Raw genomic sequence first — 17,857 nt, 5'->3', positions numbered from 1 at the left:
AGCAACATGCCTTAAAATATGTATAAAATCGGATAGAGTGGAAACAGATATGAAAGCTACCTCTACTATACACACGCCATCCCCCCACACACATACCCACACACACACTCTAGCTGTGTGTGTGTGTGTGTGTGTGTGTGTGTGTGTGTGTGTGCCCCCAGCTTACTTTTTTAGTCCAAGCCAAGGACCATTTAGAATCAATTAATCCAAAGTTTGTCAGCCAAGATTTCTACCTATATATTGTTTGCTTTTCCATTTACATAAATTTTGTTTGTTTGTTATTACCCAGCTAAAAGCTACTGAAGTTACCCACCCATAACTTAATGCTAATATAATGTTTATTACTTTTAGTTTTTACATTCAGGTAATTTTACAATTGAATCTCCTTAGGGAACACAGCACAGAGTTTTTCAGAACATGGAGCAGTTTACTTTAAGAAAATGGCAAACATATACACAGGGAAATAGAAAAAGATAAGAATGTTAAGTTAGAGCCAGGTTATGGAGGGTTATGTACTTAGATAGAAAGCCATAAAAGCTGATTTGGAAGAGGAAATGTGATCTGAACTACACTCGCAGTTAAATCACTGTATAGCATTATTTATTTTTTAGTTGAAACCTTTTTTTTCTAGGCTTTTGATGAATTGATTTTCAAACTTAATTAGCAAGTCTACAGTGCTAATAGTACATGTTGAACACAAATGCTTCTATAATGTTTTGCTAAGTTTTCCATCTTTAACATCAAAGACCTTTGTAATATATGATATTTTTGTTTTGTTTTGTTTTGTTCGCCATTTGCAAAGTATGTTCAGTTGGTTTCGTTTGGTTTTCACCGTTAATGCTGACTGATAGCTGGTTTGTTTTCTATTCTAGGTTGTGGAGACTAATTTGGTTGCTTTTGACTGTCACTGGATCATTATAAATGAGGTAACACCAACTGAACCTTATTGTTAACTCTGGGTCCTGTTTTCATATATTTAGTCACAGCATTTCCTAAGGCCTTGGAATTCTAAGAGGAAAGAGAACACAAAGTAAACTTTCAGCTTCCTGAGTGGATGCTAACTAAAAATAGAGTAAGGAGTTTTCAAAAAATTATAAATGGTTTTGAATGAATAAAATAAATGGAGATCATCTTCCCACTGAGTATCTTTTAGTCTTTTCCATTGGCATACACTGCTTGCTTTGGGAAATCATCTTTATAAAAAGTACAGTTCTTTGTGAACAAACTGAATTCCTCCCAGTGGAGTGCCTGTGCTCCATTTATATTTTAATGTTGTTTCTAGAACTTTTATATACCACCCCCCTCACACGAGGATTAAATAGTTCAGCAGATGAATATGAATAAATAAAAAGATATTTTTCTTTTCACAATGAAATACAACTATTTTAAAATCCATCAAGTTGTCAAGTTCCTCATGAAAGCTTATTGATTTTTGTAAAGACAATACATAAGATTAAAAATATATTATAACATGAGAACTCTGTGAGATAGATTGTTGCATTGGCACCTGCCAATCAGAAATGGAAAGGACAATGAACAAATCAGTCATGGACAAATAATGAGATCACATGAATTTTCCCCAAAAAGACCTACTATTCATATATCTATTGCTCAAGAAAAAAAAGAATGTTTTATTTATTTGTTAGCTCTGTTACTATGGATATATAATATAATCATCCTGTTGTCTGTTTTTTCATTTGTACAGAAAGTTCAATCACATTTACTTTATAAGTTCATTATAAAAATTAAGTGAGATACTACCTAATACTCTTAACATACTGCTGACAACCGTCATTTACTAAAGGGTACTACAAAAATGATTATAGCACATTAAAGTTCACAGATCACTTTCTCACATGTTAATTTATTGAATAATAAACATTATTCTATGAAACACTGAGAGAATGAAGTTCATAGAGTGTAATTGATTTTACACAGAAAAATAAAAATCTAGATTTTTCAATAAAAGTCATAGATTTTTCAAGTTGTGTCTCCTATACATTGGTAGAATCTTAGTTCTGTTCTTTTTTTTTGAGCTATAATTAACATATTACATCATATTAGTTTCAGGTCTATCTATAACACAAGGATTATATAGATATATACACACCTTGTATATATGCATATATATATATTGTATATTATATATATATACATATACACATCATATATGTGTATATGTATATATATATATATATATATATATATATATATATATGTATGATCATCACAGTAAGTCTAGTTACCACCTATAAACATACAAAGTTACAGTTTTTTTTTCTTGTGACAAAATCTTTTAAGATACACTCTCTTAGCAGCTTTCAAATATGCAATACAGTATTACTGATTATAGTCACTATGCTGTACATTATATCCCCATGATTTATTTATTTATTTTATAGCTAGAAGTTTGTATCTCTTAATCCCCTTCACCCATTTTCCCTATCCTAATCCCCCTCTCCTCTGGCAACCATCAAAAGCAATTGTATCTATTAGTTTTGTTTTGTTTGCTCATTTATTTTATTTTTAACATTCACAGGTAAGTGAGATCATATATTATTTGTCTTTCTCTGTCTGACTTATTTCACCTATACCCTTAAAGTTTATCCATGTTGTTGTGAATGGCAAGACTTCATTCTCTTTTAAAGCTGAGTATTTTCCATAGTGTGTGTGTGTGTGTATGTGTGTGTGTGTGTGTGTGTGTGTGTGCGTGTGTGTAACATATATATGTATCTCACATCTTCTTTATCCATTTATCTATTGATGGACACTTAAGTTGCTTCTATACTCTGGCTACTGTAAATAATGTTGCAATGAACATAAGGGTGTTTATGCCTTTTTGAATTAGTATCTTTGTTTTCTTTGGATAAATACCCAGAAATGGAATTGCTGGGTCATATGTTTTGTTTTGTTTTGTTTTCAATTTTTTGAGGAAACACCATACTGTTTTCCATAGTGGCTGTACAATATACATTCCTATCAACATTGCACAAAATTTCCCTTTTCTCAGCATCCTCCCCAACACTTACTATTTCGTATATTTTTTTATAATATCCATCTAACAGATGTGAGTTGATATCTCATTGTGATTTTGATTTGCATTTCACTGATGATTAGTGATACTGAGCATCTTTTCATGTGCTTGTTGGCTATATGTATGTCTTCTTTGGAAAAAAAAAATGTTTACTCGGGTCCTCTGCCCATTCTTAGATTTTAGGTTTTTTGATATTGAGATGTATGAGTTCTTATATATTTTGGATATTTACTCTCCTCCCATTCAAAAGGTTTCTCTTTCATTTTGTTGATGGTTTCCTTCACAGTGCAGAAGTTTTTGTTTGTTTGTTTGTCTTCTTTTTGTTTTTGTTTTTAGTTTGAAGTAGTCCTAACGTTTATTTTTTGGTTTTGTTGCCCTAGGCTTTGGAGTCATATCCAAAAAATCATGCCCAAGACTTAGGTCTAGAAGCTCACCACCTTTTTTCTTTTTTAAAGGAGCTTTATGGTTTCAGGTCATAGATTCAAATCTTTCATCCATTTAACTCTTGTGCATGGTATAAGAAGTCTTATTTCATTCTTTTGTGTGGCTGTCCAGTTTTCCCAACACCATTTATTATAGACTGTCTTTCCTAGTGTATATACTTGGCTCTTTTGTTCTAAATTAATTGACTGACCATATATGTGTGGGTTTCTTTCTGGGCTATATATTGTGTTTCACTGATCTATGTGTCTTTTTAATGCTAGTACCATACTATTTTGATTATTATAGTTTCATAATATAGTTTGAAATCAGAAAGCATAATGCGTCCCTGTTTGTTCTTTCTCAAGATTGCTTTGACTATTCAGAATCCTTTGTGGTTCCATAAACATTTTAGGATTATTTCTTCTTTTTCTGTGAAAAATGCAATTGAAATTTTATCGATATTGCAAGGAATCTGTAGATTGCCTTGGGTCACATGGACATTTTAACAATATTAATTAATCCAGTCCATTAGCATGAAATAAATTTTCATTTAGTTGTTTCTTCTTTAACTTATGTCATCAATGTCTTATAGTTTGCAGTATCCAGGTCTTTGACTTCCTCATTTAAACTTGTTCCTATGTTTTATTCTTTTTGCGCGGTTGTGGAATTGTTTTCTTAATTTCCCCTTTTAGTTTTGCTGTATCCTATAGATTTTGGTATGTTGCATTTCCCTTTTCATTTGTATCAACTATTTTTTTTAATTTCTCCTTTGATTTCTTTGTCAACCATTGGTCATTCAGTAGCATATTGTTTAATTTCTATATATTTGTGAATTTTCTTATAATTAATTTCTAGTTTCCTACCAGTATGGTAGAACAGATGCTTTGTATAATTCCAATCTTCTTAAATTCTTTATGACTTATTTTGGGACTAACATATGATCCATCTTGGAGAATGTTCTATGGTCCACTTGAGAAGGATGTATATTCTGCTGCTTTTTGATGGAATGTTCTGTGTATATATATATATTTTTTTTTTCCTTTAGCTCTGTTAACATTTATTGCATCTATTTATACAATTTTATGTTGGGCATATAAATATTTACAAATGTTATATATTCTTGTTGTATTCGCCAATTTATTGTTATGTAATTCCCATCCTTGTCATTATCGCAATCTTGTTTTAAGGTCTATTTTGTCTCATAAAAATAGTTACCTAGCTTTCTTTTGATTTCCATTTTCATGGGACATCTTTTTCTATACCTTAACTTTCAGTCTGTGTGTGTCCTTACATCTGAGGTGAGCCTCTACTAAGCAATACAGAGATGGGGCTTATTTTTATTTTACCCGTTCAGTCAATCTATGCCTTTTGATTGGGAAATTTAGTTCATTTACATTTAAAGTAATTACTGATAAGTGTGTACTTATTGCCATTTTGTTTATTGTTTTCTAATTGTTTTGTAATTCCTCTCTATACCCTTATTATTTTGCTGTCTTCCCTTGTGATTTGATGACTTTCTTTAGTGTTATGTTTAGATTCCTCTCTCATTATATTTTGTGTATCTACTCTAGGTTTTAGCATTGTGATTACCATGAGGCTCATGTATAACTGCCTATATAAGAAACAGTCTACTTTCAGTTGATAGCAGGTTGAGTTTGAACACATTCTTCTTCTTTTTTTTTAATATTAGAGAGAAAGAGAGAGCATGAGCAGAGAGAAGGCAGAGGGAGTGAGATCCTAAGCAGCTCCATGCTCAGCACAGAACCCAATGTGGGGCTTGATCCCACAGCCCTGAGATCATGACCTGAGCCAAAATCAGGAGTCTGACACTGAACCAACTCAGCCACCCAGGCGCCCTGAGTTTGAACACATTCTAAAGCTACATTTTTACTCCCCCACTGTGTTTTATGTTTTTCATATTACATTTTCATCTTTTTGTCTTGTGTATCCCTTAACTATTATAGTTACAAGTTTTTGAACTACTTCTTTAAAAATTAATGTTTATTTATTATTTATTTTGAGAGAGAGAGTGGATGCATGAGTGGGGCAAGGGCAGAGAGAGGGAGAGAGATAATCCCAAGCAGGCTCTGCACTGTCATTATAGAGCCCAAAGCAGGGCTCAATCATACAAACCACAAAATCATGACCTGAGCCAAAATCAAAAGTTGGGCGCTTCACTGACTGAGCTCCCCAGGTGCCCCTAAGCTAGTTTTGTTTTTTAACCTTCATACTAGCTTTATAAGTGATTAATCCAATAGCTTTACTACATACTTACCCTTATCAGTGAGTCTTGTAGTTTTATATGTTTTATGATTACAAACTAGTGCCCTTCCTTTCCTGCTTAAAAAATTGCCTTTAAACATTTCTTGTAAGGGTAGTTTAGTGGTAATGAACTTCATAGCTTTTGCTTTTCTAGAAAACTCTTTCTCTCTCCCTAAATTCTGAATGATGGTTTTATCAGATAGAATGTTTTTGGTTGTGAGTTTTTTTTTCCTTTTAGCGCTTTGAATATGCCATGCCGCTCCCTCTGGCTTACAAAATTTCTGCTGAAAAATATGCTAATAGCCTTATGGGGATTCCCTTATATGTAACAAGTTATGTTTCTCTTACTGCCTTTTAATATTCTCTTCTTATCTTTAAGTTCTGAAATTTTAATGATACTATATCTTGGTGTGGCTGTCTTTGGGTTCCTCTTATTTGGAACTCCCTGCACAACTGGAACTGGATGTCTGTTTCCTTTCCCAGGTTAGGGAAGTTTGTATCCATTATTTCTTCAAATAAGTTTTTTTGTCCCTTTCTTACTCTGTTCTCCTTCTGGGACTTGTATAATGAAAATTCTGTTCTGTTTGATGTTGTTTTATCGGTCATTTAAGCTATCTTTGGTTTTTAATTCATTTTATTTTTACTGCTCTGACTGGGTAAGTTCCACTGCCTTGTCTTCAAGATAACTTATTCTTTCTTCTGCTTCATCTAGTCTGATATTGAACCCTTCTAGTGTATTCTTCAGTTCAATTATTGCATTCTTCAGCTCTATGACTACTATTTAGCATTTTCTTATACTTTCTCTCTTTGAAGTTTCAACTGTTTTCATCCACTTTCTTTTGAGTTTGGTGAGCATCTTCATGACTATTTGAACTCTTTGTCAGGTAAATTACATATCTCTGTTTCATTAAGGTTTTTTCCTGGGTTTCATGGTATTCTTTTGTTTGGAACATATTCTTTTGTTTCCTCATTTTGTGTGACTATGGTTGTTACTATGTATTAGGCAAAACAGCTTCCTTTAACAGTCTTGATTGAGTGTCCTTGTGTAGAAGATAAACCTTCATTCAATCCTGTCCTAGCACTTGGTTGTCTCTGAAACCTCTGTGACTGTCTAAGCAACCTGATTTATTCTTGATCAGTCCTAGTTGTTGAGGATATGCCAATCCCAGCCAATGTTCCAATGACTGAGGTATCTCAGTCAGCATCTAGATTCAGGCTGATTGGAAACCAGATTAGCAGTCACCAGTTTTTAAAGTATGCAAGCATATACAATCCTGTAAGACCACAGTTATAAACCCTGCTGGCTTCCAGACCAGTCCATCTAGAGGTGCTCCTTTACTGACAGTTGTAAAAATTGGGGTTTCAGAGAAGTGTATAAGCTCCTTTCTTAAAGGTACTGGAAAGCTGTAGTAAGACCAAGGGAGAGCACAAAGACCGCATCCCCCAGCCTATGTTCTCTACCTTTGTAGCCTCTAGGTATGTGGCAATCTTGAAGCCTGCCCCTCAGTTTGAAGTTCTAGGGCAAATAAATAGGTTTTCTTCACAGGAAGCTGTGGGTGTTTCAGTCTGCTTTCTGTGCTGTGCCCTGGGAATGGTAGCTTGCCAAGAATTATCTATCTGATTGTTTCAATCCCATGGGGTCCAGAAATGAGAGTTCCCTTGGACACAAGAGTCAGATGCTCAAGGGGTGTCTCATATGGATGTGTGTTTGCTGGCTTTATCAGGGGCATAGAGTAGTGTGGAGCTAGGTCATGCCTGCCAGCCTTAGGGGACCACTAGAGGGTGCAGGAGTGGGACAAACCTGCCAGTGCTAGCAAGGTGGAGTGACAGCACCAAAATGGTACCCACCAGCACCTGTATCCCCAGAGAGAAGCCAACAGGCTCTGCCTCTCTGACAGGTGCATTAAGATTAGCAAATGAATCTCTTTCATATATATTCTAGGTGGTTTTCAAACTGCTGCTTTTGCATTGGGTCCTGAGATAAATGCCTCTGTTTACAAGCCCTTTAAAAATGGAATCTTGGTTCCCTACAGCCCTTTGGGTCTCCTAGATGTAACCCTATTGGTTTTCAAAGCCAGACACTTTGAGGGCTCATCTCTCCAGCGTAGGTCCCAAGGTTTGGGATGCCTGGGGTGGGGCATAAACTCCTTATTTCTCAGGGAGAAGCTCTGTGATATCCCTCTCAATTGTGTGTCGCCATGCTGGGAGTGGGGTGTTTTGGCAAGACCACATGTCTGCCTCCCCTCCTTGATGTGGCCCATTTATTTTTTATTGTATAGGAACTGATCAGCTAATTTCCAGTACTTTTTCAGAAGGCATTGTCCCATATGTAGCTGTTGATTTAGTGTGTCCAAGTGAGAAGGTGAATTTAGGATATTCCTCTACCACCTATTTACTTATTTTTTAACTTATTTAAGCTTAATTGATACACAATGTTACAATAGTTTCAGGTGTATTATATAGTGATTCAACAAGTTGATACATTATGCTGTGCTCACCACAAGTTTAGCTACCATCTGTCACCATACAACACTATTAAAGTATCATTGGCTATATTTCTTATGATATACCTTTTATTCCCTTGACTTATTCCATAACTGGAGGTCTGTACCTCGCTCTCCCCTTCACCTATTTTGCCCATCCTCTCAACTTCCTCCCTTCTGGCAACCATCAGTTTGTTGTCTATATTCATAGGTTTGATCCTGCCTTTTGTTTGTTTGTTTGTTTGTTCATTTGTGGAGTTTTTGTTTGTGCTTTTTTTTTTTTTCGATTCCACATATGAGTGAAATCATACAGTCTTTCTCACTATGATATATTTCACTTAGCATAATACCTTCAACATTCATCCATGTTGTTGCAAATGGCACAATCCCATTCTTTTTTACGGCTGTGTAATATTCTTCTGTGTGCATGCATGTAAGTGTGTGTGTGTGTGTGTGTGTGTGTGTGTGTGTATCCATTTGTCTACCAAGAGATACTTAGGTTGCTTCTGTGTCTTGTCTATGCCACCATCTTGAACTTTCTCTGATGGTTCTTTTTAATTCAGAGTAAAGACACTGGAAATGTCTTCCCTGGTTGAGGCCTGCCAAACTTCAGGGCTACATGATTTGTCACTGTGTTTTTCATGTCAAATGATGACATATTTATATGAGATCCCCACAGGTATTATACATGTGTGAGATCTGCTTTCTAATGATGGTTTTATATTTTCCAATTTTCTAATACCTCTCAATTTTCTATCTGGAATGACTAAAAATCAGGATAGAGGGAAAGGCAAAAGAAATCTTACTAAACTTGCAGGATAACTTTTCAAATTAGATGTTTTCATTTGTATTTTTGAGTATGTAATTTATGGATCTAGTAAATAAAACAGTTTGCCAAATATTACACAATGATTAAGTGGTGATATTGGGTTCTAAATAGTTTTTTTTTCCACTCTAAACCTTTGGTTGTTTTTTTTTTTCTTTTTCTCTTTGATAATTCTCCTTATAGATTATTTTTTTTAATTTCTGTTACTTCAATTTTAATCTTATGAAAACTATTTATCCCACTAATTTTTGTCTTTAGGTTAATTAATTTCTAGGTTACTATTTTTTTTTTTTTGAAATAAAGAATCCTCTTAATTTTTGTTTTTATCTCACACCCAACTTCTCATGGGGAAGAGACCACACAGAGTTCCTGGTATAAAACAAGTTGGGGTCACTTTACATGTTTGTATCAATAGAGCTAACTAAGAAAAAAAGCAACTTATTGTGTCCTTGTAAATGGGCATTAAATGAAAATGCCCATCCCCTTCTATTCTTTGATAATATTGCATAGGGGACCCATGAATTATTTTTTTTTTTTCATATTCAATTTGACTTCTGACAACAACCTGAATCTTAACAGTATGAACACTTATAGAGCTCTTGGAACACCACTGGTCATCTGTCTATCGTTATGTATCTATTTGTACTGTGGAAGAAGTCACTCCTTCATATTATGTAGAGGAAGTCTAAGTAGGCTAGCATGTACTTCATTGATGGTAAATATTATAGAAATAATAACACTTTATATTTTAGTGTATATTTCATAAGCATGAGACTTTTATTTTACAATTAAATTTTCTTTGATAAAATATGAGCAGGACAATGCTATCTTTAAATGGATGTTCAATAATTTGGCACGATATTTTGCAAATAAAACATCCACACTAAGTGATCTAACCAGCAAATAACTCAATAAATATTAGAGGTATAGAAAATGATAATTCTTTTTTCATCCTTTACACTTGGATTTTCTACTGTAAGCTGTCATAACTATTTATAACTTCACCTTTGTCATTACTGAAGCACTTGTGTCCTCTTTATCTACAGCTCTTCTTACTAGTCCTTGAGCAGAGGTGTCATTTTTGGGGCATGTCAATACCACTGAGCTTCTGAAAAATCTGATGTTGACAGCCCACAATTTATATTTGTTATTATTTTTACGTAAACTAGGTTCATACTCAAGAGATAAGCATATTTTCTGTATTTTCATTTCTAACAAAAACCATTATCCATGTATCTACTGTCAATTTTTTTTTCAATTGATTCCATTCTGTTACCTCATTTTCTCTGAAAAATGCCTTAGGAAACTTGATTCTCACTACCTTTACTTCATTTGTGAGTTGCTCATACAAATTTATAATGAATGAGTCAAATTTATTCTAGTTTCCATGAAAGAAGAAACATGGATTTCTCAAATTTGCTAGGAAGTTAAACTGTAAAAGTAACAACCACCCCCCCCCCAACACACACACACACAAAATCTAACAATATGCAAATGCTCATTTGAACATGGAAGACATGAATTTGTCTAGTTTGGTTTGTGTAGCTACTATTTTGTTGCTAATTTTAAATGGGTTGCAAACATTTATTTAATCTATTGCACCAATAGCTTTTAAGAGAGGCACTATAAATCAAAGTTGGCTTTGTGCATCTTGATACAAATTGATGTACAGACTTGAAAACAATATTTTTTTTTCCTTTGCATTAAGAGTGCTATAATAATAAGGGGCTGTGCTAGCTCATATGGTGTAATCAATCATATGTTAGTGGTTGGTAATGATATTTATCTTCTCCCTGCAATCAGTGAATCCAACTGAGAACAGCCTTTCCATATAAGTATTGCCATCCCCTCAGGGTCCTGAAACAGATGGCCTGGCACTTTATTTAAGTTTTACAAAAGTTATAAATTCTGATAGAATGATATACACTGTTTAGAGATGCAAGAAGGATAATACTATAAGCACCATCTTTTCTCTGATAATACTGAACCTGAGTTCTCATTTAAATAGCTTAATTGCTGCACCTGAGTATTGCAGTTTAGAAGTTGCTGTTGTTGTTATCGTTGTTGAGATTTAAAAATCCTATATGTGTAAAGGATGTTGTTCATTTTTCCCAGTTTAGGGATTAATTGAACTGCTCACTACCAATCTCTCAAGCAGAAAGTTGCCATTATGCTGCACTTCCTTCTGGTGTATAGCCTTCAATTGGTTTTGTTTCATATTTCAGCATTATGTTTGTGTAATTATTTCACATTAATGTTAAACTTTGTGGAAGCATCAAAGGATCACCTTCGCCAAAGCATGAAGAATATAAACATTAGCAAAAACAACAACAAAAAGCATAATCTTTTCAAATGTGCTACATAGTATACTGCTTAATAACAACTAAAATATTTTAGTTTATTTGGTTTATTTGTTAAACTATTTAGTTTAGTTTATTTGGTTTATTTGGTCGTATTGAGGTTATTAAAGCATTCCAGTTTCTACACTTAAAATTTCAGTAATCTATCAATAGATACAGAATCTATCAATCTATCTATCACCAATTGTTTGGTGAAGTCTTGCCATTCATTCATTTATTCATTCTTTTTTTAAAGTTTATTTATTTTGAGAGAGAAAGATAACATGCAGGCAGGGGAGGGGCAAAGAGAGAGGGAGAGAGAGAATGCCAAGCAGGCTCCATGATGAAAGTTCAGAGTTGGAACCCACGAATTATGAGATGATGACCTGAGCTGAAATCAAGAGTCAGGCACTTAACCGACTGAGCCACCCAGATGCCCCTATTCATTCATTTTTAAATTTATCAACGTTTAGTGAATACCTATTATGAACCAGAAGCTTTGTTAGATGTTAAGAGATTTTTTAAAATGGGGAAAAAAGAGGGTCCCTTCTCTGAGACAGTTTAATAGTATAGATTGGCATCTGATCTAATGATTTTGAGTCTTCCTTTCTCTGGAATTCATTAATTTAAACCCACGTTGATACACTACAAAGATTTGGGAGTGATCCAATTCTCCTAAAAGATTTGTTCTGGGAAATGGCTGTTTCTGGTTGGAGTTGTATCCCCAACAAGTATTTTAGCATTTCCTCTTTCTTCTTTCTTATGGTTTACTCTGTATTAAACTATCACAACAAAGTGAATAAGAATATTTTCTTGAATATATTGACTTGAATCTCAGCAATTTTTTTATTATCTAAGTACATTATTTTGGGGGTAAAAAAAAGACTATATGCTTTGCTCCCAAAGAAGTACAGACAGAATTTAAGTACAACAAAACATATTTTTAAATTTTATTGCAATATTAATTCTTATTTCATAAATGTACTCATATAAGGAATACAAAAAGGACAAAAATTTTATTTTTCAGCCTCTTTAAATTTTTTAAAACTCAGAACATATCTGTATATCTTTATAGAGAATTAGTATAATTTGGAGGCCCTGGAGGCTTGGGAGAGTGAGTATTTGAACTGGTTCTTCACGTGGTTCCTTTTTAAAATATGGGGGCTTAAACATTTTTTTAAAAAGTTCAGAGTATTAGAACAATGTAGATTCTAACAGATTATACAATAGTCCATATTTTAATATGGAAGTTTACTTACGAATTTTTTTCATTTAAAAGGATCTCTTAATAGATTTTCATTTGACTTTCAGTGTTTACATAACATTGCCTCTGTCACTCTTGAAATGCACCTTTTGAAATGTAGAAGTAAAGTTCTGTAAATATAAAATAGCTGCCTAATCAAGTTTTCATATCACTATCAAACTAGTTTTGAGATCAGGTGTCAAAACTAAAACTGCAAGTGAATTTTTTGAGACAAACTGTCTGTTACCTTCATTCAGAATGGCAGATTCTTTCCTCCCAGAAAATTACTTCCTTTTCCCTTCCCCAAATAATAATAGGCAAAATATATTCAACTTAAATTGACATTTCCTCAGATATAGTTTAGTCGCTTAGACTCCTGATAACTTCAGCTTTCAAAACCTGTAAAAGGTAATCATCTCTTTTTGTGGGCTTGAAAATAGTCCTCTTAAAGACTTTGGCTCATGATAGATTACTCTATTATTCCTTATAGAATCATCAGGCTGTTAAATACTAGAATAATATATCTTTATAGTTTTAATTCCTATCATTCATGAATATTAATCTAAATAATTCCCGTAAGGAGATATGGATTGTATAATTACTTTAGAGAGTGTCTTTGGTGACATTCATACCATGAATAAAGAATATTTTGAATGAAGACTTTGGAATTTCTCTGGTTCTTTATCTATAAAGTAAGAATAATAGTATCTGAACCAGAATGTAGTTTTTAGCAGAAAATGAGACAACACATAATGTATTTAGTATTTTGTCAAATATATAGTAGAGAGTTAATGTATGTTTTTATACTAATGTGCTCATGGTTGGAGCAGGTAGAAATGGTGCAGTTTGACAACATGTTGATAAGTCTTAGTATTACTAAAAGAAAAAAAGACCACATATATATGAAAACTTAGTTATTAATCTGAGAAAAGTGATAGAACCTCTTACTGTCTTTTAAATGAAAATTCCTGTCTGTGCGACATGGAATTAAAAAAATTGTAAAGAGGGGCGCCTGGGTGGCGCAGTCGTTTAAGCGTCCGACTTCAGCCAGGTCACGATCTCGCGGTCTGTGAGTTCGAGCCCCGCGTCAGGCTCTGGGCTGATGGCTCGGAGCCTGGAGCCTGTTTCCGATTCTGTGTCTCCCTCTCTCTCTGCCCCTCCCCCGTTCATGCTCTGTCTCTCTGTCCCAAAAATAAATAAATAAATAAAAAAAAAAAGTTGGAAAAAAAATTAAAAAAAAAAAAATTGTAAAGAGGGGTGCCTGGGTGGCTCAGTCAGTTAAGCGTCCAACTTCGGCCCAGGTCATGATCTCACAGTCTGTGGGTTCGAGCCCCGCATCGGGCTCTGTGCTGACAGCTCAGAGCCTGGAGCCTGCTTCGGATTCTGTGTCTCCCTCTCTCTCTGCCCCTCCCCTGCTCATGCCCTCTCTCTGTCGCAAAAATAAATAAAAAAATTAAAAAAAATTTAATAAAAAAATGTAAAGATACTCAGTAGCAATATTAATTAATTTGAAAAGACCTCTGGTTAAACTTCAGGCTTAAAATAGAGTTGATAAGACACTGCTTAATTCCGCTTTGTGAGTGGATGATAGATAATTAAAAGGTGACCTGACTTTTGTCAGATAGTGTTCCTGATGGCTAGTGAAATTACACAAACTGAAGGATAAAAGATGGCATTTTAAATGAGAAAAAAACATTTTTCATGGTACATTAAGGATTAGTTGACCAGAAATCTATGATATTATACTGGATACAGCTGATGGCAGGTTTGTTTTATTTTCAGAAAATCTGTATTTTGTAAAGTTGAAAAAATAAGGAATGAGTTTTAAAGCTCTAATGTAGGCTTTAGGAATAATATGTAATTAATCTAGAAAGGAAAAGAAGACAACTTATACCTGTAAATAAATAGTCCATTTCTTTTTCTTTTTTTTTTCAACTTTTTTTTTTTTTTTTTTAATTTATTTTTGGGACAGAGAGAGACACAGCATGAACGGGGGAGGGGCAGAGAGAGAGAGAGGGAGACACAGAATCGGAAACAGGCTCCAGGCTCCGAGCCATCAGCCCAGAGCCTGACGCGGGGCTCGAACTCACGGACCGCGAGATCGTGACCTGGCTGAAGTCGGACGCTTAACCGACTGCGCCACCCAGGCGCCCCTCTTTTTCATTACTCTGTAATGATTCTTTGAATCAAAACCGAAATTCTCACTGCAGTCCAAAATTTATCTTATGTCAAATCTTTTATTTCTGTTACCATAAGAATCTACTAAAACCAATAATATGTTAATTGCAAAGGCTTCATTGGTTTGAAATGTCCCGAATGGACACTGTGAAGAACAAACTGCTTTAGTAAAGACTGCCTTCAAACTAAAATTTATTCTGATCACTTGTAGTCTGACTAATTCCAGTTAGAACAGATGTTAAGTTGTAAAAGTACTATTTCATTTTTATTGCTTCTACATCCATGATTGAGCCAAGCCTTAAAATTTAAGTCTGGAGTTAGGAAGTGGGGGGAGAAGGAAGTAGAAAAATATGTTCTTTGAGTTTGGCAAATACTCATATGCAAAATAACATCAATTTGGAAAAAGAACACTGGGTATTTTTTTTCATTTACCTATCCTGGTTCACATTGTATTAATACAAAATGTTTCATCTTTTGGAACACTTTGTTTAATCTGTTCTTTGCCAAGAGAAATGTATGAGTTAATACCAGTAGTTCTAAGAAATAATTAGGAACATCTTTTTTTAAATGTCTCTTACTTTCTCTACTTGCTTTATTTAAAAGCCCTATTTTTCATTGCTAAGAACAATATATATTATGCTTACATTGCAACTCTCTTCTGGGTACTCAAAGTACCTTGAAATGCACTTAATTTATGACCTTTTTCAATGTTTAGACAAATATTTTTCTAAAGTGTTCAATATAATACAAAATTCCTAAATAAAGTGCATTTAATCAATTGCTCCATTTAGAATTACTTAGGCATTAATGATATAATTTAACATACAAACAACACCTACAAATGAGTTGATCATTTTAATGAACATGTATTGTTTTTATTTGGATGTGTACTAAGCACTAACAAATGCATTACAGTAATGAATTTCTTAGCATTTACAGATAACAACTCTTTAATAGTTTTGTGTTTCTATTTATTATTTATTATAGCATTTCTAATCCTTCCATTTTTTATCTTATAGGAAATAAATGATGTGGATGTTCAGGAACTTGTAAGAAGGTCAATTGGAAGGTTAACAATCATTCGGCAGACATTTCCAGTCCCCCAGAATATAAGTCAGCGATGTTTCCGTGGCAACCATCGAATATCTTCAACATTGTGTGATCCAAAGGATCCATTTGCTCAGAATATGGAGGTATATTCTAAGTGCTACAGTATTTCTCTCAAAGTGCTTTGTTGGCCAATTGTAGAGAGAGCTCTTTGAGTTGTTTTAGATTTAGAATTATACATGTTTCCATTTTCTGAGCTATTCTCTTCCTCTGGAAATTTTCTAAGTCTGATGCAGGAGTCCTAACAATTTGTGTCTTTGATCTTTTTGACCTCACTGTAGCAAAATATATACTTGTTAAAAAAAATTAAATACATAAAAGTTATTTCCTTCCCAGCAAGTAGATCCATAGCATTTACTGTGTTGGAATTTGTGATTGATATTCCTTAATGCCAGATGGCAAATTATTATGCTAATAAATTTGCTTGTTTTTTTCTGTATAACAAGGACATAGAAATATATTTTTAAAGATTACTCTCTAGTTTAAAGACATTCACCAAAAAACTATTTAGAAATGCAAAAGATACTATAGTGCTATATATTCCTATCCAAACCAGAAAGGATATGGCTGAAACCTTTGCTCTTCAGAATACAACAAAGAATTCGAAGGTAAATAAATAAAATCTCTGAGCAGCAAAATAGAGAACATCAGGTGCCTGCAGTTTACTCATAAGGATGTCCTTTAACTACTCACCTAGAATCCATTTTCTTTTTCTTAAGGAAAATGCTATCAGATTTTGTTTCATTTAGTTTTATTTCCTTTGCACTGGAAATTTTAATATGTCAATTTGAACAGGGTGTTAAAAAAAAAAAAAGCAGACACATCAATAGTAGGAAGCCATAAGGAGTACTTTCTAGCAAGGCAAGAGACAAGAAAAATAAATCAATCAGATCTACTAATTCAAATATCCTATCAATGTAGACTTGCCTTATAAAAAGAACTCTGTGTCCTAAAACAGTTCCTAAGGGTATAATTGTAGTATACTGCTAGAGACGTAGTATTTAAATAGTAATTCTGAGATAACAAAAATTAAAGTATTGGTCAATTTCAGAAGTTGGAAGAATATATGTTTTAGAAAACTATTCCTTCACAACGTTTACTATCAAAAGTGTTTTAGTGCTTAGAGATACTCAGTTTGAACAGTTTAGAAATATAACCCTATGAGAACTAATTCATCCCCAGTAATACTAGATAAATCAGGTGATTTTGTAAAAATGACCCATTCTTTTAAAAAGCATCTCCACGCTTTTTCTATCTTTAGTCACCTGTGGATTTTTTTTTAGATGAATTACTATTGATCCAATCACTTCTTCATACTTGCAGTCAACCTAAGGAGCAGCTATGTTTCCCAGGTAGCTAGCTCCAGGAGCATTGCCCACAGAACTTTATGTTCCCAACTAGGCTTTAGGCTTTTGTAGAATAGGTCTCCCCCAGGATCTGGTATCATAAAATCCCATAAAGTATACATCTATCTTTATTTCCTCCATCATGCCTACCACACTGCTTTGCTTCTTCTTGAATATTTGTGCCTTTGAATGTAGTTAAGGAGAAGACAATGGTTAAACTAAGCCACTCTAGAGCCTAAACAAGACCTGTTTAAATTTTAATGCCAGTCTTACAGATATGCTTATAATGACCAATCTTTTCATATTAATTGGTCATGAGTATGATTGATATGAAAACGATAGAATTCTAAATGGGTAAAAACGTAGAATTTTGCTTAAGAAAAATTTGAAATATTAAAGGCTATCTCATCAAAGGAAATGGCAGGAAATGTACAAATTGGAAAAGTAGAAAGTAACTACACAGTATGTTTTTCCAAATTTTTATTCAAATTCTAGTTGGTTAACATATAGTGTAATATTGGTTTCAGGAGAATTTAGCAATTCATAACTTACACATAACACCCAGTGCTCATCATAACAAGTGCCCTCCTTAATACCCATCCCCCCACCCCCATCC

General features: G+C 33.8%; 1 protein-coding gene across 2 annotated transcripts in view; it reads left to right on the top strand.

Moving 5' to 3' along the window:
• Nucleotides 1–17,857, top strand: part of GRID2 (glutamate ionotropic receptor delta type subunit 2) — a 1,468,772-nt gene that overhangs the window by 876,203 nt on the left and 574,712 nt on the right. For both annotated transcript variants that reach the window (XM_058721904.1, XM_058721905.1), the window contains exons 5-6: nt 873–926; nt 15,808–15,981. In XM_058721904.1, coding sequence (XP_058577887.1) covers nt 873–926; nt 15,808–15,981 — 228 coding nt within the window. The remainder of the gene's footprint in view (nt 1–872; nt 927–15,807; nt 15,982–17,857) is intronic.

The sequence above is a fragment of the Neofelis nebulosa genome, chromosome 3 (assembly GCF_028018385.1).
Source record: "Neofelis nebulosa isolate mNeoNeb1 chromosome 3, mNeoNeb1.pri, whole genome shotgun sequence".
In the NCBI taxonomy this organism is placed as follows: Eukaryota; Metazoa; Chordata; class Mammalia; order Carnivora; family Felidae; genus Neofelis; species Neofelis nebulosa.
The sequence above is the reverse complement of the archived record's forward strand: the minus strand, read 5'-3'. Positions and strand labels throughout refer to the sequence as shown.